The sequence below is a fragment of the Oncorhynchus masou genome, chromosome 31, assembly GCF_036934945.1.
Source record: "Oncorhynchus masou masou isolate Uvic2021 chromosome 31, UVic_Omas_1.1, whole genome shotgun sequence".
In the NCBI taxonomy this organism is placed as follows: Eukaryota; Metazoa; Chordata; class Actinopteri; order Salmoniformes; family Salmonidae; genus Oncorhynchus; species Oncorhynchus masou.
In genome coordinates, this window is record NC_088242.1 from 48661754 (window position 1) to 48686048 (window position 24295).

At 42.0% G+C, this 24295-nt stretch overlaps 1 protein-coding gene across 1 annotated transcript; it reads right to left on the minus strand.

The window, feature by feature from the left end:
* Nucleotides 1-173: 173 nt before the first annotated feature.
* On the minus strand, nucleotides 174-20671 carry LOC135524043 (tyrosine-protein kinase CSK-like). The gene is made up of 12 exons (XM_064951183.1): nucleotides 20173-20671; nucleotides 10142-10229; nucleotides 9873-9989; nucleotides 9258-9370; nucleotides 7455-7674; nucleotides 6489-6648; nucleotides 6201-6300; nucleotides 3633-3723; nucleotides 3446-3519; nucleotides 3089-3284; nucleotides 2424-2510; nucleotides 174-1624 (listed from the first exon to the last, which is right to left on the minus strand). Exons 2-12 carry the CDS (start codon nucleotides 10154-10156, stop codon nucleotides 1442-1444), a joined length of 1356 nt encoding a protein of 451 aa, XP_064807255.1. The 5' UTR covers nucleotides 10157-10229; nucleotides 20173-20671; the 3' UTR covers nucleotides 174-1441.
* Nucleotides 20672-24295: the final 3624 nt, after the last annotated feature.

A 24295-nucleotide genomic window follows, 5' to 3' on the forward strand; every position in this document is an offset into this window, starting at 1 on the left:
TCCTCCACCCACTGGTCGCAGCTACTATCGACAAGTTTGTTAGTCTTCGACATATCTACACAAGTTCAGAAACAATTCCCTCATTCCATTGAAAAGTAAATATTAGTTCCAAAACCATATTGAATTAGTCAAAAAAGTCAGTAGTCCAAATAAATAAAATCATTGAGGCAGTCAACTTTTTCAAAACTTTTTCAAGTGGAATGATTTAATCATAACGGCAGCAAAGTAAAAACAACTTTAAAGGGTACAAAAAAGGCTTCTCGTTCCACATGCATGGTTCCCTTCAGCTTTCATTTCTGAACTGTTTTCACATGTACATGTTACATTTTAATTATTTCTATACACTTGCCCTTAGTTTATCTCTCCATAATGGCTTCTTCCATGCAATCTCAATCTCTCTGTCATGTTACACGTCGTCCTGAAATGTTGAATTCAGTAACTTTTTAGTGGAGGATTTATTCTGCTTTCCAGTTTGATAAATGTGAGATGAACACTTGTGGCAATAAGAGAGGAGGATGTGTAACAAAAACAAACAAATGCATAAAACATAAAAGAAACAAACAAAAAAAACACCAAAAAAAGGCAAGCGTGTAGAGGAGGAGTGAAGTATTTGTGGGGATAGCCCTGTGTTCTGGAGGCATTTGGCACAGATCGTATTTAACTGGGGTAACAATCTTACACTGTATGGGTGGAGAGCAGGGACATGGGAAGTGTATTGCCTGTCTTGGGGTTGATTCACACTAGCCAAGCCAAACTGCACCGGCCAGGCCACGTATCCGTCATCTTTCCTGTAACTGTGCTGAAAAGGACCATGTGAAAAGAAAATATCAGAGCCAGCACGGTATGGTTATGGTCGGTACGATTTTGTGAAAGGGGTATAGTACCTCACAACAGTCCCGGGTGGGTTTGTTTGACACTGGAGTATGCACTGTAGTCGGCCAGACCTAGTAGCCTAGTGGTTAGAGCGTTGGACTAGTAACCGGTAGGTTGCAAGTTTAAACCCCCGAGCTGACAAACCTGTCGTTCTGCCCCTGAAAAGGCAGTTAACCCACTGTTCCTAGGCCGTCATTGAAAATAAGAATTTGTTCTTAACTGACTTGCCTAGTTAAATAAAGGTCAAAAAATATAAAATACAACCACTAATGTACTGTAGAACAGACATACAGGCAACCCTGAGGGGGGGGTAAAAAAAGGTGGAAATGCCAACGTGGCAACAACATTTCAACAGAATGAGAAATTATAAAATAAGTAAACTTTAACACAATCTAATGTCAATCAAAAACTTTTTTATAAGAGAGGGACGAGGATCTCTGAGGTCTTGATAATGTCAGGCTTTGGTCCCATCATGAAAGAAGAGCAATCCTTGTCCGTCCTATTTCTCCCTCAATGAAAGGAGAGCCATCCTTGTCCACTTCCCCTTTCACCTCCTCTTCCTATTCCATCACAGGTAGAGCTCCTTGGCTAGGATATGCTGCAGTTTCTCCCTGAGGACTCTAAAGCATGGCCGCACCAGGGGGTCTAGGGTCCAGCACTGCTTCATGACTTCATACACCACCTCAGGACAACCGTCTGGGGCATCCATCTTGTAGCCCTTCTCCACACGTGGTACCACGTCCTTTAGAGGCTGGGGCAGGAGAAGGGGGGATGAAGAGAAGATGAGACAGGGGAGTATCATTTGCAGAAATATAATACATTTTGATTAGGAATTACTTTATATCTATTTTGCATTACATTTATATGGTGTCATCATCACTAAAGAACATACCCTGACAGAATGTTGACAACATTGAAAGGAATAGTATTATACTGGACCATAATAGCACTGTCCACATTTCAAATGTACTACATTGACTCTTAACTGCCAAATTCATATACTCTACAGCTGTCACAGTTTCTAACACACCTGCCCAATCAGTTTTATTCACTTGGCCGTTTCTAGCTTTTTGCGATTCTACTCATTTCGTCATGGGGCGGAGAGAAAAATGTACAGTTTTAATGCTAATTTTACTGCAGCTCTACATATTTTCCCAAGGGATGGTGAGGAGATGTTGCCATTTTGCAGCTAATTTCCTGCAGTTCTACACATTTTACCATGACTTATGCCATGCTCATATGATATCTGAGTGAGAATGACGAACAAAAATCAATGGGGGCCCTCTAGATGTCAGGGCCCCTGGGCATGTGCCTTGCATGCCCAGTCAGTAATTCCACCATGATTACTACAAGGCTTAGATAGCTGGCTAGACTAACTTACCTAGCAACCTATAAAATGTTAGCTGACATGGGCTAATTCAGTGACTGTCGGTGACTGACATATAAGAGGAAAAGCGCTGATACACTACCGACTGTCAAAATTGCACGTTGTGTATTATAACTAACAGTTAGTTGAGTGACTTAGTTTCTAAAGGTTAAAATATACTTACAATTCTGGGGTAAGGCACTCGTCCAAAGGAGTAGATCTCCCACAGCAAGATCCCATAGCTCCACACATCTGACTTGGTGGAGAATTTCTGTTTATCAACAGACAGCGGGAAAGACAGCCTTTCCGTAAAGCTTATTTCAATGTGTCAAACATACAGTATATTATAGATATGGTGGAAATCAGCAGTACAATAATATTTCTATACCTTGAATCACAAATCGACCCCTAATCCCTACTCCCTGTAGATCTCAGAGAATTGGACAGGTGTAAGTAATATGGTGGTAGCTCCATCTTGCAATCTGATAGGCTAGGTGGAATTGCTACCATATTGCTTACAACTATCCAATCCTTTCCGATTTAAACAAGTTCCTTAAGGGTTGATTTCAGATTCAGGGTATGCTCCTAAAGACAATAAGGAAAGTGACTTGTGAAACCGATGTCAGTGTGCTCGTTCAGCAGTATAGCTTCATCCCTCTCTGAGTAAAACTCAGGGTAAACGGTCTTTACCACGGCTCAAACTTGGGGGCCTCTGCCTCGCTAACACACGTAACCACCATCCTTGACAATGTACAAACCAGTTGACCTATAGAAAAGGATCCAACTCAGTAGCACCATTGGCGACATTTCAAGCTAGCTGTGGAGTGAGCTTACGTTACACTAGCCTACCTTTTCCCTTAGGGCCTCTGGTGAGGTCCACTTGATGGGCAGTTTGGCTGTGTCCTGATTAGAGGAGGCCTCCTTGGTCAGGCCGAAGTCGCTGACCTTGGCGATGTTATCATCTGACACCAGAACATTACGGGCTGCCAGGTCTCTGTGGACAAAGTTATTGGCCTCCAGATACTCCATGGCCTCACACACGTCACTACGGGGGAGAGGGAGGGGAACGGTTGATATTTAAAGAGGCATTGACAATGTTGATTAAAATGGACAATGTTACATTTCCATCTGGCCGCTATAAGCCCCTGTCAGCAAACTTCTGATAACATTATTCAAGATGTAGGGATAAATCATTATCATGCTCACACAGAGAACTTGAGTAGGGAATCCCCACCCAGCACTGTCCGACCTCTGGAGCGTAGGTAGTCCACTAGACTGCCCTGAGGAGAAGGGAAAATAGAGAAACAGGTCTTCAAAGCTCTTTGGTTCTTTATTTATATATCTATCTATTAATGCATTACCTTTATTTAACTTAATCATAGAAGCCACCTACCTTGGCCATGTACTCAGTGACGATAAACAGGCTTCCCTTCTCCTCAACGATGACACCTAGCAACTGGACCAGGTTATTGTGTCTCAGTTGTCTGCAGTAAACAAGGAAAACAATTAAACAATGAGGACGGAAAGCGATTGCTCGATTACGTAATGTTATGACTATAACTACTGTTCCCTGAAGGAGGGAAATTAGGTACAACATACTATGGGTAGTCACACTCTTTTGACTTTGATTGAAGAACTAAAATCATGGTCAAGGTCAATAAAAACCGCACCTCGCTGGAAGCCCCGCCTTCAACAGGTGATATGGGTGAGGCTCGGATTCATTCCTTTAATTTACTACTGCTCCTCACCGATCCCAGGAACGGGCGTGCGGGGCCAAACAGGTGTGTTGTACCTTGTTTCCCTCCTTTAATGAACAGTCGATATAGTCATTACGTCACGTTCCCTTTCAGTCAGACAAGTTTGGTACAACATACTATGGGGAAATGGAATCTCGGCCTAAGCCGACCCCAAAGGATACTAAATTAAATTCAATGCAACTTGAGAGATTCCCCTGAAGTCCTTCTTTTTTGTGTGCAAATGTTCTCACTACAGCCTGACAGTCCAGGTTGTGGGGCCAACCTATTTATATACAGAAAGTCTTTCCTGAGACATTGTGCATTACGTCCATTGCGCTGCACACAATTTAAACTCAATCTTGAATGATGCATGTCATGATATACCACAGATAAGGGACTGTTGATATTGCAACCACACACAAGCTGGTCACATAACCGGATATTCCGTGTCCACTCAATGTATGTGCGTAAGTTCGTACTGGACACAGGGCATGTAACCTCCGTTGCTTTTCAGAAGCAAAAGGAGGAGGTGAAAAAAAGGGAAATAGCGCAAAAACTAAAGACCTGTAAATGCAGCTTTCGGGGGGGGTGTAAGCTGCATTTAGATGGGACGAACTGAGTATCGAAAGGGTGTACAGATAATGCTTGGAGGTCCCCAACACGTTTAGATCTTGTAGGAGAGGATCTTCAGATCCACCGAATCAAAAGGAGCCACACACGCGACTCCAAAACCAAAGCCAAGTCCCATGTGGGCGCAATAGGTTTAAAGACCGGTCTGAGATGGCGCACACCTTTCAGGAACTGTACGACCAAAGGCTGGGCCCCCGGGGTGGTGTCGTCAATTCCCACAACACGCTGAAATAGCAGCTATGTACACTTTTAAAATGGAGAATGCCCGCCCCTGCTCGAAAAGCTCATGTAGGAACATAAGAAATGTCTCTCACACAGCACTGAAAAGGAACCAGCCCTTTATCTTGGAACCAGAGCTCAAATGCTTGCCACTTATACAGACCCCTTGTGGCGGGAGCCCTAGCGGACTGAACAGTAGCAGTAATGTCCGGAGGTAACCCTCTAGCCATCAGATTGGCACTCTCAGGAACCAAATCTTTGGCGTTGCTTGCCAAACCTGCTTTCTCCACTCCATCCAACTCCAGGAATTTACAATAGGACAGGGGTTGCTAGTAAACTTAATTAGCCATGATGAGGCTTTTTTTATCTAAGCTAGGCTAGCTAGCCTCTTTGACCGCAGCACAGTCCGTTTAGAATAACCAAGCGACTTAACGTAGCGTTATATATTAAACAAGAGAGCTACCCCAGCAACTCCACAGTTAACTCTGCAAATGAGTTAACCTGGCTAGCACGCTATGCATCGCTTGTTAGCTAGCCTGGTCTCGAAAGTCTACGTAGGACCAGATCCTTCAGCAATAAGTCTGGGAAGAGAGGCAAACAGTGCTTAACCATGGCAGACACAGGCGGTGGGAGGATACCCACAGAACCTGCCTGCCCTCTCTCTTCGAGTCGCCTCCCATAACCGGCGACAGAGTTCACAGGAGCAGGGAGACATTTGACCTGACCAACGCCTCAATCCATCTCTGCGTCCCGCAACTCAGACTCAGCCGATGTACGGGCACTTGTATCTCTCAGCCGTTCCCTAGTCCCGCACACAAACTGATTTGTGTGAGGGCAGCCAGAGTATGCACCGAGCCGAGACATACAAGACAACAAAAGTGAGTATCTTTTTATTCATTTGGGCATTGTCACAAACCCAAATAAGGCTTGTTATCCTTCGTCGTTTCCTTAGCCATCTAACATATTGCTATAGCCAGGCCAAGCAAGCCGGAGAATAACTAATTGTTTGTGATTAGGAAACTATGAGAACCATACAAACTTCAGCACCTAATTTCCAGGAGGTGAGCATGCTCTACCATGAAGGGGCAGTTTACCACGTAAGACAGTCTCTTGTTCCAATTGTTAGTTTTAGTAGTGTGAATCATTCCTGCTTACATCGAGGTAAAAAGCGGAATAATTGAAAGAATCCGAGCCTCACGCTTATCACCTGTGGAAGGCGGGGCTTCCAAGAGGCGCAGATTTCATTGGCCTTGTCAGGCGTGATTTTCATTCTTCAATTGAAGTCGCGAGGGTGCGACTACCCATAGTGTGTTGTACTGAAGTTGACTGACTGAAAGGGAACATGTAACAGAAGTTTGGTTCGGGCTCTGACTTACGTCATGACTGAAGCTTCAGCGATAAAGGCCTGTGCTGTAGCATCGTGTTTGATACACTTCACCGCTACTTTGGTCCCTCTGTAGTCTCCCACCTTCACATCTGAGGGAAAGAGAAACATGTGAGTGAGAATGAGAGAATTTACTAAGGCATATTCACACACTCCAAGAGAACCGGAATGAGGTGGATTAAGCTGGAGAAGACTGCCTCGAACTGGTTACAACAGAGTCATCATCGATAAAACCTATTTATACACAGCTACAGTCACTCGTTTTCACAAAGCCACTTGCCTCCAAACTCTCCTTTCCCAATGGACTGGTGGATATTGATTTCCTTCCTGTTGAGAGCCCAGCCGCTCCTGGAGAACTCATCCTGGGCTGCCACAGTACCCTCCTCCAGCTTCGGCTTGATCAGTTTGGTGCAGAGACCGTCTGCATCTTTGGTATAGTGCTGAGGACAGGGAGAGAAAACGTGGGTCAATAACATAGGCCAAGAAAGGGAAAGATTGCCAATATTGATGATGTCATCAACATTTGGGATAACTGAATACATGAAAATGGAACAAAAATGCATATGGGTCTTTGTTTCAAAGGTACAATTGATACAATCTATTTTTAATGGACTCATTCAGCATACTAGCCGTAACCAACAGAGGGCAGCATGGATAAAAAATATAATCAGAGGTCAAGTTTTTTTTAAATGCATGTCAACAACACCTTGTAGGCTTTAATAACTGACATGCTTTTTTGAGACCAACAAAATGACTCCAAAACTGAGTTAATGTATAGTGTGCCGCCAGATGGATGAAGGAAGAGAGAGGATGGTTTTGAAAGTAAAACCCGGCTGGCGGGTGTCTTCAGGTGAAATGATCTGGAGCCTGCCGCTATCACTTCCTCTTTGTCACTTCCTGTACAGTGTATTTGTTCCAGGAACTGTGTGTGTGGCTCTGATGAGGGAACAGTTGCAGAGGCCAGAGCACGTACAGTAGCTAACAGAGAAATCAACTCTGTATACACTTGGTCACACCATTTGTATGGCTCACACACTCTGGTTGTAAAATAATAGACAGCTTTATTTGACCAAGAAGGGACAAATCCCAGATCCAGATTAATGAACTGCTTGACTAAAAAGCATGCGCAATAGAGAATCTTTAATGAAGCCCAGCAATAGACTTAATCTGTGACTGGGAAACTGGCCCGAAGATAACTATTTCATTTTATTTCTCCCCTCCACCCCTGTCTCTCCCCACCACCCACCTCAACAAGCTGCATGAGGTTCTCGAAGAACGCCTCCTCATCGATGCTGAGCTTTCCCTCCTTGTAGACAATGCGGTAGTGCTCCACCTTGCCGTCGCAACTCACACACAGGGTATAGTCCCCAGGGTAGTTGGTGCTCTCCCTCACAAGGTACAGACCCATCTCTGGGGGGATCAGGAGACACTCAGCCTGCTCCCTAGTTATCTTACCATGGAACCATCTGGAAGGGTGAATGGGGATTAATTAATCAATCACATTTGTTTATAAAGACGATTTTACATCAACAGTTGTCACAATGTTCTTTTACAGCACACACACACACCGCAATCACTAACACTAATATGTCTAAAAAGATAATACGTCTATCACTAACACTAATAATAAGTCTAAAAAGAGTCTTAGCAAAACAGCTGATCTGATTGGTAAAAATACCAATTAGTGAAAAAAACATACGTGTACAGACACACAAACAAACACTTTCTTAGAACTTAGGCATGTGGCTGAATGCGGGAGATTTCAAGATCCAGCAGGAAACCATGCAGTGCACACACAGCACTGCAGAACTGAACACACACACATTTTTAGCTTTTTGAGGGCTCTAAGCTAAATTTAAAGCCAATTTCCTGCATTTTTGCCATGACTTGCGTGCCAGGTCAGTAACTTGGCCATGATTACTGCTTAAGGTTTAGATAGCTGGCTAGACTAACTTAACTAGAAATGTATAAAATGTTAGCTAATTGAGTGATTGTCAGTGACTGACATAACAAGAAGAAAACTTAATGCACTATTCCATTTAGAAATTTCACCTTGTGTATTCTACTATCCTAACTAACAGGATGTTGAGAACCCGACTGCCCCCCTCCCCTCTCCGGCAGTGCACACACATGAGAGCTGGAAACGGACACAGAAGAGCACGAGCTACAATTACAGGGCTGCAGTCAGACAGAGCCAGGACTCAGCCCAACTGTGGTTTATATTCATATAACAGTGGCTTCACTGCCACGACAAATAGCCTATCTGTACTCTACAACCACACAGAAACATCCTGAAAAACAAACACTTTCAACCAGATTTAGTATCACAGTCACTATACTCTGAACTGTAAACTGCAACTCATGGTGTCACCTAACCTGAGCACTTTCTTATTTGTTTCATAGAGTGCTTTCACCTTTATGTTATACAGGTACTTCAGACTGTTTTTATGCTTTAATTGTTGAGAGCTCTTACAAAAACACATTCCTATGTGTGTATTTCAATACCTAGAAATGGCATAATAAACTTGAACTAGAGCCAGGGCCAGGGCTCTCCAACCCTGTTCCTCGAAAGCTATTGTCCTGTAGGTTCGAATAATTAGCGGGTTGATAAGCGAAATCAGATTAGTTACTGGGGTTGGAGCAACCTACAGGTGGATAGCTCTCCGGGAACAAGGTTGGCGAGCCCTGAACTATACCCTAGTAACTTCGGGGCGGCAGGTAGCCTATTGGTTAGAGCGTTGGGCCAGTAACCGACAGGTTGCTAGATCGAATCCCCGAGCTGACGAGGTAAAAATCTGTCGTTCTGCTCCTGAACAAGGCAGTTAACCCACTGTTCCTATATATATTTTTTAAATTGACTATTGAACCTAAAGGGTACTCCTGACTCCCATATCTTTATTGTGTTACTACACTACTGTTAAGTAATGTAACAACACAACACAGGTAGTGTATTTATGGGAAGTAATTTCAGTACAACATGGAGTGATGAGCAATGTTTTGAAGGATTCAGTCTGCTTTAACCAGGCTACTATGACTGTACTGTACTGACGGCATTAGACTCAGTTTGCCCCCTTGCTTCACCCCTTCCCTCTTCTGGACATAGTTAGCTGGGATGGTGCCTTCTTGGCCTGCTGTGTTCTTGGCTTTGTACCAGTTCGGGTCCTGGAACAGAAAATGTCATGATAACTCTGTGTATCAGATCAGGATTGACTGAGTAAATACAGTACAGAGGTAGAAAACAATTACTGAAACAACAACCCAAAAGTTCACCCTTTAAAAACGCAACTATTTTTTGAACTACTGTACTAGTCATAAGTTTGGACACACCTACTCTGTCATGCCCTGACCTGAGTATTCTTTGTTTTATTTATATATTTTGGTTAGGTCAGGGTGTGACATGGGTGATGTATGTGTTTTTGTACTGTATTTTTCTACAATGTAGAAAATAGTCAAAATAAAGAAAAACCCTTGAATGAGTAGATGTGTCCAAACTTTTGACTGGTACTGTATGTTCTTTTTATATGTAAGTGTAGAAATGTCAAGAAATATGACAGAAATTAGAAATATTTTATTTTTTACACCAAGTAGACACAAACTGTAAATCATTGGAGCGTTTGGCCTGTTTTCTCGTCTCCCTCGCCAGAGAGAGAGTTAGGTACCTTACCTTAGTCACCACGATTATGGTTAAGACATCTCCTTTGTTGAAGGGCAGGTCCTGCTCTGTGGTGCCCTTAAAGTTGTATTTGGCCACACACTCTGTGCCCTGTGGCCATGTTGGTGTCTGAGGGACAGGAGTGGTTATCAGGATGAAAAGCAATGAGGAATTGATATTGACCCCAGTTCAGCAATAAACCAGCTCAATGATAGGTGGTATAGTGTATCTCTATATTCGACATGAAGCAGCCATATATGTTTATCATATCCTGGTCTCACCTGGGGTTCAGACATCCTGAAGGGGAGGAGGCAGTGGGTCTCCTCTCACAGGCCTCACACACCGAACGCTACCATCACACACAAACACCTGTGGAGAGAGAGGAAGAGACCATAACAGGCAAAACAATGGACAACCTAAGTAGACAGTCATCGCCTAAACACAACAATTAATTGGGACATTTTTACATGTGAAAGTAAACATGTGAAGTACAATTTTACTTCGACCATGCTGTTTCTCATGTGCGTGGTCAGATATACAGAAAATCACATAGGATTTTATATGAATTTATTTGCAAATTATGGTGGAAAATAAGTATTTAGTCAATAACAAAAGTTTCTCAATACTTTGTTATATACCCTTTGTTGGCAATGACAGAGGTCAAACGTTTTCTGTAAGTCTTCACAAGGTTTTCACACACTGTTGCTGGTATTTTGGCCCATTCCTCCATGCAGTTCTCCTCTAGAGCAGTGATGTTTTGGGGCTGTTACTGGGCAACACAGACTTTCAACTCCCTCCAAAGATTTTCTATGGGGTTGAGATCTGGATACTCCAGGACCTTGAAATGCTTCTTATGAAGCCACTCCTTCATTACCCGGGCGGTGTGTTTGGGATCATTGTCATGCTGAAAGACCCAGCCATGTTTCATCTTCAATGCCCTTGCTGATGGTAGGCTTTGTTACTTTGGTCCCAGCTCTCTGCAGGTCATTCACTAGGTCCCCCCCGCGTGGTTCTGGGATTTTTGCTCACAGTTCTTGTGATCATTTTGACCCCACGGGGTGAGATCTTGTGTGGAGCCCCAGATCGAGGGAGATTATCAGTGGTCTTGTATGTCTTCCATTTCCTAATAATTGCTCCCACAGCTGATTTCTTCAAACCAAGCTGCTTACCTATTGCAAATTCAGTCTTCCCAGCCTGGTGCAGGTCTACAATTTTTTTTCTGGTGTCCTTTGACAGCTCTTTGGTCTTGGCCATAGTGGAGTTTGGAGTGTGACTGTTTGAGGTTGTGGACAGGTGTCTTTTATACTGATAACAAGTTCAAACAGGTGCCATTAATACAGGTAACGAGTGGAATACAGAGGATCCTCTTAAATAAGAAGTTACAGGTCTGTGAGAGCCAGAAATCTTGCTTGTTTGTTCTGGATTTTGTTTTCTCATTTTGTCTGTCATAGTTGAAGTGTACCTATGATGAAAATGACAGGCCTCTCTCATCTTTATAAGTGGGAGAACTTGCACAATTGGTGGCTGACTAAATACTTTTTTGCCCCACTGTATTTATCAGATATATTTATTTATCTATATATATATTTATAGATGGAGTACAAATATTGAATCATTACAAGAATGGGTTTGACAAGGTCCAAAGAGAGAGAGAGAGAGAATATAAATAACACTCGGTTACAGCCAGTGCCAGAAAGCAGAAGTAACCGTTTTTGTATATATTTTTTTCCCATCTCACTTTCAAAACTGTGGGGAAGCAAGTTTCCATTATGTCGTCACAGCAGCAATAGGTTGGGCTGCTCATTGCCCACCCTCATTGCGCAACTCAATATTATGAAAGGTTTCTTAATGTTTTGTACACTCAGTATATGCAGTATATTTGAAAAAGTCTCAAGTTGAATCTTTCCATCCTAATGAGTATACTGTAGAGCTTAATATAGTTCTCCTAAACACTGAGAATGTAAACTAGTGGTAGGATCATTACAGGATTCTCCTCAATCTTTATTTTCTATTCTAGATTAGAAGACATTGACCATAAGGAGGGAAGCATTTACAGTAAAAAGTATTTATTTTATATTTACTGCGGTCAGTCAGTTACAACTTCTTTCAGTATAGTTGATGCAGTCAGTGACATATGGTTGTATTGACATACAGCAAGTATTTCCATGTGGCCTAACAAATGAAAAGTAGCAGAGCCACATGACATGAATGGTGAATGCATGGCTCATGGATGGTGTCATCGTCCCAGAACCCATTGAAATAGAATCACTAGAACGGGTAGTCTGAGGGACTTTTTCCTGTTCTTGTTACTCTATTTCTATGCACGAGTGGTGAATGCACGGCCCATGGGTGATGCCATCATCCCAGGACAAACCACTTCCTTTCAGCAAGGGTCAGTTCCCATGGATGAGTTCTGGGCCGTGTTCCTTAGGGAACCAAACAAAAGAAAACACTCAAACAGGGTCCTGGTCCAGTAAGAAAAATCATTTTCATTTCCCGTTGTGAAGCTTTTTTAAAACGCTTTACATTGCGCACACAAATGAACATGACCCTGACTGAGTAACTAGCGTCCTGTGCCACAACATGAAGTCACTTCCTCCCACGGACATGTCACAGAAAACCCATTACAGAGCTGAGCGGACTGTGGATGGTGAACTTCCTGCCTGACAGAGAGCCCAGACCGTGATTAATCCTACACTAGGGTGGGGTCGCTGAGAAAGAGAGCGAGAGAGAAACAGAGAGCGAGAGAGAAACAGAGAGAAAGAGTAAGACAGCACAGACAATGACTGCACGGCATTAGTATTACAGCTAGGCCACAGCAACTGATAGTAAGAGAGAAAGTAAGGCCTAACACACTTCCCTTTGAAAACACACATTCTCCCACCATTGTTACTACGTTACAGACAGACAAATTTTTTAACAGAATGACGTAAATCAGGTCAAGGCAGTTAGTATGTGTGTGTGTTTTTGGTTTTACTATTCTCGAGGGAATCACAAGGATAGTAAAATAAAGAAAATGCGGACAAGTGGGGACATTTCGGCGGTCCCCACATGGAAAAATGCTATTTTAGGGTTTAAGGGTCAGGTTTAGGGATAATTTAATGGGAATGGGAATTCTGAATGGGAATCAATTGTTTGGTCCCCACACAGACAGTAAAACAAACGTGCACAGGGCTCCCGAGTGGCGCAGCTGTCTAAGGTACTGCATCTCAGTGCTAGAGGCGTGACTACAGACCCTGGTTCGATTCCAGGCTGTATCACAACCGGCCATGATTGGGCGGCAAAACAATTGGCCCAGCGTCGTCCGGGTTAGGGTTTGGCCAGGGTAGGTCGTCATTGTAGAATTTGTTCTTAACTGGCTTGCCTAGTTAACAATAAAAGGTAAATAAATATCTTTGGAGCAGCAGAAGAAGCAACATATCTGAAGGGATCCTCCCAGTCTTATGATCTCTGAACTACCATGACACATGGGCTCAGGCTGTTCAGTTCCACATTCTGCAGAAATGTTTGAGGCGCTTGCACACAATTTCTACATACATGTACAAAGAAGTAGATGAAAGAGACAGACTGTCAGAGCAGAAGATCTAAACAACTGCTTAAGTTCGTGATAATACATCTCATGACGATTAAACATCAATCACCAGACTTTTGCAGTGCAGAACTACAATAAGAAGAAACCCATCAATCAACTGATGCTTTGAAGTCGATAAACACAGGAATATCAATTTGATTTATCTATGTTTACATTTAGATTTATCTGTATGATAATAGAGCTGGGTTTTTTAACTGATAGATAGCCACAGGATGGGTCTGGTTAAAGACCCCAGTGGAACAGTGACATCACCAACTATGGAATGGGTCAACAACAAGGACCACGCCTGCCTGGGATGACACTTTTGATTTCCCCTTTTATTTTATTTTTTTAATGTAACCTTTATTTTAAGCAACAGCTCAGTGTATAAAAGTCCTTGAATAGGCCAACATCAAAATAGCAGCAGGCTACCAGCCCAGCGTGTGTGAGTGAATGGAACATAATTCAGCATGTCTTGGTGTCACATTTAACAGATAAGGGCTATAGCCGTTTCCAGAAGGCTCCCTCTTCATCGAACCACGGCCTTTCCATTTTCAGGAAGCAGACAACACAGTCTTTGTGAGCTATTCCAGTTCAGTTTCTACTGTGACCCCTGTCTTTCTGAGTACCGTAGTCAATCAGCCCTGATTCTGATACAGTCTGTGGGTAAGACACACTTTAGTTCCAGAGGTCTGTAATGTAAGGTATTCTCTGATTGTTGCAGGCTACATCTCTGCTCGCCTGAGTTCCTGACTGACAATACAGCGAAGTGAACCCAGGTTATGTCCTTGCTGAAAGACACCACCAGAGTCCAGCACACAATGAGGTTTCACACAGTGTGTTGGTCTATAGCCTACATGCTGCAGTGCAAGCCGTACAGAAGGGTAGTAGAGTACAAGGCCAGCCGTGTGTGACATCTGCCTGAGGCTACATCAGGAACCAGGAAGTTAGCTTCAATGAGAACCTGTCTCAGCATGGATACATGATGTGCTCTGTGATACTACTGTTACAGACTACAAAGGCACAGCTCACGAACACTACTGTACATAAACCAGAGACAGAAAGGGCCATGCACTCCAAATCACAAAACAGTGGTTAACACAAACCAGTTGGGAGCCTAAGCATGGAGACATACTGTGCCCTGTGATACTGGTACAGACTAGAGCCACAGCTAAATACACCATGAAGCAAACTGACACAGAGACACTGAGGGGAAATGTAGTCCACACCATCGCACATCAACTGCACTGTTTCTTTTTCCTTATTAATTGTATTTATCTTGCCTGGTACTGTCCTTAAATGACCCCATGAGGGATAATAAAGTCATGATCTTATTTTATCAACTGAAAAACGTAAACAAGTGGAGAATAGCCTTAGAAACACCCATCCCTTCTGCTATACATTCTCATCCAATTGGGTTCAAAGCAAACAGGTTTTTCATCATTTTCCGTCAAGTTGCTAAATGTCTTATGCAAGACGAGTGGTGTGTCTACTCTAGTCTAAACTAATGTATGCATGTAGAGGAACAATTGGTTCTAGGCTGTCTTCAACAGCAGCCAGTAGACCTAGCAGCAAGACGAGACAGGTAGACAGGTATGAAGGTATGGAGAATTCCTTCCTCAGACCATGGAACGTGTCTGCCACACCCTTGTTGCAGTGAGTGCACTACCCTCACTGAACTCACTAAGCTACATGAAAACACTGCAGAACTCACAGACAAAAAACAACAATGCATTGACAACTATAGTTATATTAGGCAAGGTGAGTGAGAAGTGATCTGTCCAGATTATTTATTTAGTATCACATGTAAAATTATACTATTATGCTGAATTCTCAATCATTAGCCTACATACAGTATCTAGGCCTAATTGCATCAAACACTAAAATAGCCCTGCAACAGAAAGAGTACATAATGGATAACCATGGACCTTACAAGCTCTCACACTAGACCTAGAGATGTGCACAAGCATAATACCCCATAACCATCATGCTCCCACTACCATCCCTGCCCCATGTGTGTGTGTGTATGTGTGTGTGTGTGTGTGTGTGTGTGTGTGTGTGTGTGTGTGTGTGTGTGTGTGTGTGTGTGTGTGTGTGTGTGTGTGTGTGTTCAGCCATGTAGGGTCTCAGTATCCCTCCTGTTTCTGTCCCTCCGGGGCTCCGTTTGGTTGAGGATGCTCTGTTTGATTACACCCCGATACTCTGATGCTGCTGTTAGCTGCTGCTGCCCTGCTATCAGGCCTTTACAGCAGCAGCAGGGGAGAAGCCAGAGCCAAGGAGTAAGAGATGGAGGGAGGGAGGAAAACCAGGCAGCCATAGCCTGGAAGAGTAAGGAAGATAGTGTTAAATGTGAGAGCTATACCCCCATGCAGCAGCTAGCCTGGTGCAGGGAAGCAGCAGTGCCTGTTACAGTAAGGGAGATAGTTGTGAGAGTGTGCCACAGGGCCATCCAGCTGGGTCTGACAGAGTCTTAGCCAGGTACACTATAAGCGGTGCAGATAGTGAGAGAGCCACTGGTACAGTGAGCGAAGGAGTTCTGAGAGGAAAGCGTGCCACAGGGCCATCTAGCTGGGTCTGACAGACAGACAGGCTGACAGGCTGCAGATGTTCATGTAGGGCCACAGAGCAGGAAGTCAACAACATAGACACCACCTCATCCGCCTCAGGGACAACAGCTAGATCCGGCTACAGTCAGCAACACCACTAGTTTCAGGTCCTCCCCGATTTCTACCGTTTAGCGCCTAATGAACACCACCCAGAAATAGTGGTTTTATTGTCGTTTTTACAGTTTTGGTTGGATGAATTCAGATGAGAATACGAATGAGTATACACAAGCAAAAAAAGCATGTTGTTGTTGGTTTTTACAATAAAGTTGAGAGGCTCGTTAAAGTAAAGTTGATGAGGAGTCAAACAGTCTCCCTTTTAGATCAACAGGAAGGGAAACATGGCTATCATTTCAGAGCTGTGTGTACATCCTTCAGAGCAGCAGGGGAAAATCCCACTGCAAATGACAAGGTTTTGCATCCAGACTAGACCCGACCCGTTTTAGTCAGCTTTGAATCTGCCAAGTCGGCTAGGCCTAACCTCAGCCAAACCACACGATCGCATTACTTAGTGCACAACAGAAAACATTTCTCAACAGAAAACAAAAACTTCAGTTGGTTCCTCCCCGTTTCAGTCCCGTTTGGTGCCCAATGAACACAATCACAGGAGAAGATATTGTTGACAAAAGCCTGTTCACCCCACTGGCTACAACCAGTGGATCGACATATTGTTCTAAAGCATTGAACATCTCTCAGTTTGAGAAGACCCATCATAAAAGAGGCTAGTTTTAAATCTGTAGCTGTGAGGTACAGTAGGAACATTTGTTTAAAATGAGAATTACAGAATGGACCTTTCTGTAAATAGTGTAGTTTGCTGGTAAAACAAATCAAATGGTCATTTTCCTACAGTAGAAGATGACAAAGGGGAAAAACAGCTGTGGTAATAGTGTGTATTTATGCATGTCTGTCTTGTCAGACACCTTTGATAAAGATGAGCAAAAATAAATTTATAAAATAAATCATTAAAATACTGAGCTATTTTGTATGCTCAAAAGAAATTGGGGAATTATATTATTTGATACACAATTACTCAGAGAAAGAGATTTTGTTTAAACAAGTAATATTTTTTTTCTCAAAAAAGGTTGGGGTCAAAACGATTGACACCCCTGTTTTCAATACCTCACCATGTGATGATAACAGCACTGGCCCTTTTTCTTAAATGTTTTATGAGTTGTATAACACATTGGGAGGGATCTTAGACCATTCCTCCATACATCCTTCGTCTGGGCTTATGGACTGCCCTTTTCAATTCAAACCACATGTTTTCAACGGGTGTTAAGTCTGGAGACAGATGGCCATTGCAAAATGTTGATTGTGTGGGTAATTAACAATCTCTTTCGGGATTTTGATGTGTACTGCTTGGGGTTATTGTCTTGCTCGAAGATCCACTTGCAGCCAAGTTCCAGCCTCCTGGCAGAGGAACCAGGTTTTTTGGTTAAAATGTCCTGGTAGGTACTGGGTAAAGTTCATGATGCCATTGACTTTAACAATGGCCCCAGGACCAGTGAAAGCAAAATAGCCCCATAAAAATCAATGATAACATCAATCATATTTTTACAGTAGGTATACGGTTCTTTTGTGCTCATGTGTTCTCATTTCGACGCCAAACCCACCACTAGTGTACGTGGTCAAAGAGCTGTATTTTCATGTCATCCTCATCCAACAAATGTAAATGCCTGGATTTTGCGAAATGGCATTGGCAATTGAAGTGGAACCAGTGCTTTGGTCAGATGACATGAAAATAGAACTCTTTGGCCATGCACACCAGTGGTGGGGTTGGAGTAGAAATGAGAATGCCTAGCCTGTGGTTTGAATTGAAGAGGGCAGTCCATAAGCACAGACTAGGGATATCAATGATCTGGAAGGTTTCTGTATGGAGGAATGGTCTAAGATCCCTCCCAATGTGTTCTCCAACTCATAAAACATTTTAGAAAAAGGCTATTGAAAGGTATTTAAAACAGGGGTGTCAATAATTATGACCCCTACCTTTTCAAAAAAATATATATTACTCTGAGCAATTGTATTAGTATAAAATAATATAATTTCCTCATTTTGTAGAACATACAATATAGCTCAGTGTTTTAATTATTCATTTTATAGTCAATTATATCAAGGGTGTCAATCATTTCAGACCCCACAGTTTTTATGTCATCTGTATGTCATGTACTGTTGCAAGGCATATTTCTCTATGGGGTGTTAGAAGTATTACTACTCTGTTCTAAAACAAAGTCATTTGGAAAGTTCACCATCTGACCTGGATATGCCTGCCTGATGATGTAGGGAAGACACAGCTGTGCCAATGGACAATAGGGCCCTTAGGGCCCTAGGCTATGTAATGGTAAAGCAAAGTGAGTCACATTAGGACAGTTCACTATTTGACCTGGCTGAGAGGTGGATATAATTACACTGCATAATCACCAGAAACATTCCACTGGCAGGGAGGACATTACACTACAGGCAGCATTATCACTATCAGCATGGGCAGCATTGAGCATTCCCATCACAGTCACTACATAGCCTGGAGCCCAAACCGATATGCTCCCATTGATATTGTGAAGTGAAACAAAGGTGAAATGGAGCTTATCAGTTTGGCTTCTAAGCTAGCCACTATAGGCAGTGTGAGAAAGCCTATTCTTGCTACCTCCAAAGTGCTAATAACTTTTGGTTAACACCACTTGACGAAGCTAGGCGCTGCGTCACAGCCATGCCCAGCCAGCAAGTCGGAGTAACAGTTTTACTCAGTTAGTTTCATCCAGCTCCATTATTTATTTCACTGGTTTGCCATTCTCTGTTCTCTTAGTTGTGGAGCTCCATCTGGCTACAGTGGAGCTCTCTGTGTGTCAGAATTGTGACTATGCATGCTGGCTATTGTCCATAGAGAGGGTCAGTGACAGAGGTCAGTGGCCTTACTGAGCTGAGAGAACTACTGCCTTGGCCCAAGGGGGGCATTCTGTCTCTCTGACAGATGTACACACACACACACACACACACACACACAAACACACATTCACCCACAGAATTTCTGCCTTGGCCCAAGGGGATTCTCTGAAATTGAGTTAGATTCCTGTGAGTGTTGTTTTTTTAATGCAAAATTTTGCATGTATTTATTACAGCATAATTAACTTGAAATGTTAAGGTTGCCAAAGAGCAATACCCCATCATCCACACAGACATGTAAGCAGTCAAAGCCCTATTTCAGCCAAGTCTTCCAAAGCTGCCCATCCATCCATCCCAGCATATATAACATGTTTTTGGCTTGGCGATGCTAAAGGCTCAGTGACACCCTCTTGAGAAGCAGCCAGGTCACCATCTGGGGGCTCAGCGATACCCTCTGCCACTCCATTTTTGCCCCTTGTACCCGCCTGAGCTGAGCTACCAGGCATAATGCTGCCTTTCTGTGAGCCCAGGGAGAGGAGAGGAGGACAGAGGAGGCTGTTTGGTGGTTCTGACACAGCTGCACCCAGAGTGCCAGAGGAAGTGGCAGAGAGAGAGAGAGAGAGAGGGGCAGATAGAGATCACGACTCTTTCCATCATAACATTCCTAAGCGCACAATATCAGAGCAACAATACTGAGTGTGTGTGCTATCCTGGTGGTTATGGCATGATGCTCACCAATTGGCTGGCTACAGTCAGAACAAGTGGTCGTCATCAGATACTGAATCTCTACGGTTTGAAACACTGCTTGCCTAATCAAAGGGTGCACCTATGCATTGCAATCACACCAATACGTCACACCATGCAAATAGATCAAGATGACAAGAAGGAAATAGCCTAACTGTTGACAAAGTTCAAGGAACTGAAGCTCAGTCAGTTTATGTGACTCTCATTAGGCAAGCTACTGTACAAGACAGTGGATGCTTCCCGAATGGCATCCCATTTCCTACATATAGTGCACTACTTCTGAGCAGAATCCCTGTTGGCCCTAAAACTCAAAATAGTCTTGACCATCCCTCTACAACTATGAGAAGAAGCAGCCATAATACCTGTGATTTTGGAAGATGCCGATTGTGTTAGAACACACGATGCAAGCAGCTAGATTACTAAAATTCGAGATCCCCTCGTGATTCTGGATCTGTCCATTTATTTGTTTTAAGAGCAGTCAATAACATAGGGAAACAACAGTAGTGCAACAGCTTACCTATCAAATGGAATAAAGTATCAATAGATGCATCCCTATTGATAGAACGCAGAGGCAGCCAGAGCGTGGATGGAATAGATGCCAGACAGTTGTAATCTACATTCGCGTCAGTTAAAACGATTTCAACATGATGATGCAGTCAGTGTTCTTGATCTCGATAAAAACAACACGACGGCGTCTCAACCGTAGAGCGAAATATAAACCGCTGAATTAACTAAACTCGGTCACAAACTAGTGATATCAACACACAGATTTAATCTAAATTCTCCAGAATGTGAAAAGTAGACAAATAATCCGCAAGCGTCAATGGTTATCCTCTGCTCTGGTCGGCCTTGTTGCAATATGAAATACATATAGTCAGCCAAGAGGAGCAGTGGTGCACAAAATTCACGCTGAATATAGAAATGTATCGCGTTTATTATTGGAACATTGTTGCCTGTAACTGTTCTAGATGTTACATTTCTATCTGCAACGTTCTGCACGTTCCGCCCATATGCGTTATAGTACCGCCCCTACCTTGATCCCCTGCAGTACGCATGCGCATATTCTTCAAGCGCTCCAGGCAGTGTTGGTATGTTCGCAGTTTTCGTACAAATTGGGCTACTTTGAAAACGATGTCGCGGGTGAAAATATATTGGTCGCGGGTTTTTGTGCTATTTCTAAGGTGCACCGCGGCCGCCATGGTATCTCTATTAAAAAATATATGTATTTCACTATGACCTGCTGCTGACTATCAGGCAATGAGGCAGGCTTTTGCTGAGTGAGTGAGTGGTGTGGAGGGGTGAGTGGAGAGAGCACAACAGCTATTGGCTGTTGAGTCACGTAAACGGAGCAGCATGCGCGCACGTTTTGATAACTTTTTACGTATTGAAGGTAGTCAATGTAGATCGTCATAATGGAGACACTTGTTTCCAACCCTTTCTCCGTCAAATATATTAATATGCACATCAATAAATAATGGAGACAAAGCACTGGAAAACGACTTTGGGCGCATTAGAGAAATTCGCTCCTATGTGGTTTAAACTGCATTCTAAAATTGACTTTGCTTAAGGGTCATTCTATGAAAATGGTGGCTTTCCTGTCCCGGTCTTATTCACGGGGAAAAACACTTAAAATTGTGAGATAATGACACATTTTTTTTTTGCTTTGATTGAAGTGTTTTATTATTAACAAAACATATGTAAAACAGTTATATTGCAATTTGTATGTATATATATATTGTAGAGCACGTTCAGTACCATGAAATTGTCTTGTCCCTCTGGTCATGAGTCATGGTTTAGTGAAATTTTTCTCCCTCTTTAAATGTCATAATACAAAGGAAAGTATTATAGTTATTTTGTGGACTACTTTAAAAAAACTAAAATATCAAATAAATATTACAAATAATTTAATAAAGTAAAAGCTGTCCCTCAATTTCATGTCACTGGTGTTAAAATATATAAAAACCACCACTTTGAAAATAATGCAACATCCATGCCAATTTTGTCCTGGGCCAAAGGCTCATTGAAGACGGGACTGTTTTGAAAAGCATATGCTGAGTTTGCACTCTCTCTTCATATGTTAACAATTTTATTTTTATTTCACCTTTATTTAACCAGGTAGGCTAGTTGAGAACAAGTTCTCATTTACAACTGCAACCTGGTCAAGATAAAGCAAAGCAGTTCGACACATACAACAACAAAGAGTTACACATGGAATAAACAAGCATAATACAGTAGAAAAAAGTCTATATACAGTGTGCGCAAATGAGGTAAGATAAGGGAGGTAAGGCAATAAATATGCCATGGTGGTGAAGTAATATATATGTATTTAGTTTTACTTGCATTTATGAGCAGTTGGAGGCCACGGAAGGAGAGTTGTATGGCATTGAAGCTCATCTGGAGGTTAGTTAACACAGTGTCCAAAGAAGGGCCAGAAGTATACAGAATGGTGTCGTCTGCGTAGAGGTGGATCAGAGAATCACCAGCAGCAAGAGCGACTTCATTGATGTATACAGAGAAGAGAGTCGGCCCGAGAATTGAACCCTGTGGCAAGAATGTGGTGATTGACAGAGTTGAAAGCCTTGGCCAGGTCGATGAATACGGCTGCACAGTAATGTCTCTTATCGATGGAGGTTAACCAGAACAGCAATGGGCAAGGCATATTGACATTAGGGAGAGGCATGCATAGCCGAGTGGTCATAGGAGTCCAGTGAGTAGTTAGGCTGGCCGGAGACACAGCGATTCAGACAGATAGCAGACCGGTTAGTTATGATTAACTTGGTATTTTCATGCGAGGACTTAAGATGTGTCACTGGTGTTTTCAGTTTATAGTAAGGGGAAAGGACATTGGATTTAAATGATTTATAAAATTGCATGATTAAGTGATTTATTTACAATTTAAGAAGTGTGGTTTGAGCTACAGTGGCCGCCATCTTAGATATGCCATCTTGTCACTTGTGTTACTGTTCTTGCTCGTAATACCAGTGACATGACGATAACGTCAGTGACAATCAAAAGCACTACAAACTTTTTTCTCAATGTAATGTTTTATAAAACCCTCAACAATTCTATAAAAAATACTTATTAGCATTTAATTACTGTTTTAATATTGTAATCACATAATATGGCTTTCCTTTTGATAGATATGGCCAACCCAGTACTGCAAGGTCAGAGTTACGAGGAAGACATATGTGCTCTGTATCTAGAGAAAACCAAAGCATTAATTGTTGTCATACCTTGCGTCACTGGTATTTTTATTTAACCTTTATTTAACTAGGCAAGTCAGTTAAAAACAAATTCTTATTTACAATGACAGCCTTGTTCAGGGACAGAATGACAGATTCTTACCTTGTCAGCTCGGGATTCAATCTAGCAACCTTTCGGTTACTGGCCCAATGCTTTAACCACTAGGCTACCTGCCATATTACTGTATGGCATATTGGTGTTCTGGCATCAGAGGAGCTAAATTTAATTGAATATGGTTTTTGTATCTACCTAACTGTTGCTACATTCATTAGTTAGCATTTTAAGGATATGATCATTAAATTGATGACTCAACCTCAATTATTTCAAATATAAAAATAAAAAAAATCAATAGTATAGATGGAAAATTTGTAACAATAGAACTTTACACATGCATGTTTAAATTATTACTATTCCAAACAATTTCTCAGTATTATCATTAACCTTTTCTGTTTTTGATTATATATGCAAATTAAAGACTGAAATTACATTCTGGAAAGCCTGAATTGCCATCTAAAATATGGATAACACCAGTGACAAAAAGGCTGCACAAGCATTATTTTTTTTATGTAATGTAGTAAAAATATTTTTAAAAATATGTTAAGCTGTCATTTATGTTGATTTTATAATGTTAAGGGGTTAACTATTATCTGACTATTTTTTTTATTTAAAAAAAATATATACAAAACAATTTGTAAAAATAAAATAATAGAATGACCCTTAAATTAAACGGCATCAAGCGAAGTGCTTTATGTATGCTCAGTTCTTGGGTCTCGTGGGCTGCCCAAGTGGAAATTTGAAAAGGAAGTTATGGAACTCCCTCGTGTGTTTCTTTTTATGGGGAAAAGTCCTCAAAGAAATTCACATTAGGCTAAATGTGGAGAATGATACATTTGCCAATTTTGACCAACAAGTAGCCTATTAATGTGTATGCCATTTGTAGGCTACCATTTGATACAATAAATATTTTGAAATTAAGATATCACTGGAGTCATTGCAAATCAATTTGTGCCGCTTGTGTAGCCTACCAGGAGCAGGCCAACAAATGTAATAAATAGCCTATAACATAAGTTTATTGATGTAGCCTTGTGTTATTATGCAATTATTTATGGACTTGTTCAAAGCTCTATCGCAATTACCTAGCAGTTGTTAGAGCGTATTAGATTGATGGTAACAGTAGTCATATTAGGCTACAGATAAAATAAACACTGGCTGTTGTTGACAAGCATGTTCAGTTGATTTGACATATTATTAATATTGAATTCAGTAATTGAAATTATGTCCCCATTCTCAGTAGGCTATTTCAGCGGGCTTTTGGGAAACAAGCATTTCTTACCTCGAAATCACCTCACTTTTCATGTTGAATAAATCAGTCTGTTAGTTTGAACTAAGCAAGCTGC

Coding starts and splice junctions, on each gene's coding strand:
- LOC135524043 (XM_064951183.1), bottom strand. Junction 6,301..6,488: donor TGGGAAAGGAGAGTTTGGAG/GCAAGTGGCTTT, acceptor TCTTTCCCTCAG/ATGTGAAGGTGGGAGACTAC. Junction 3,520..3,632: donor TCACTGAGTACATGGCCAAG/GTAGGTGGCTTC, acceptor CCTTCTCCTCAG/GGCAGTCTAGTGGACTACCT.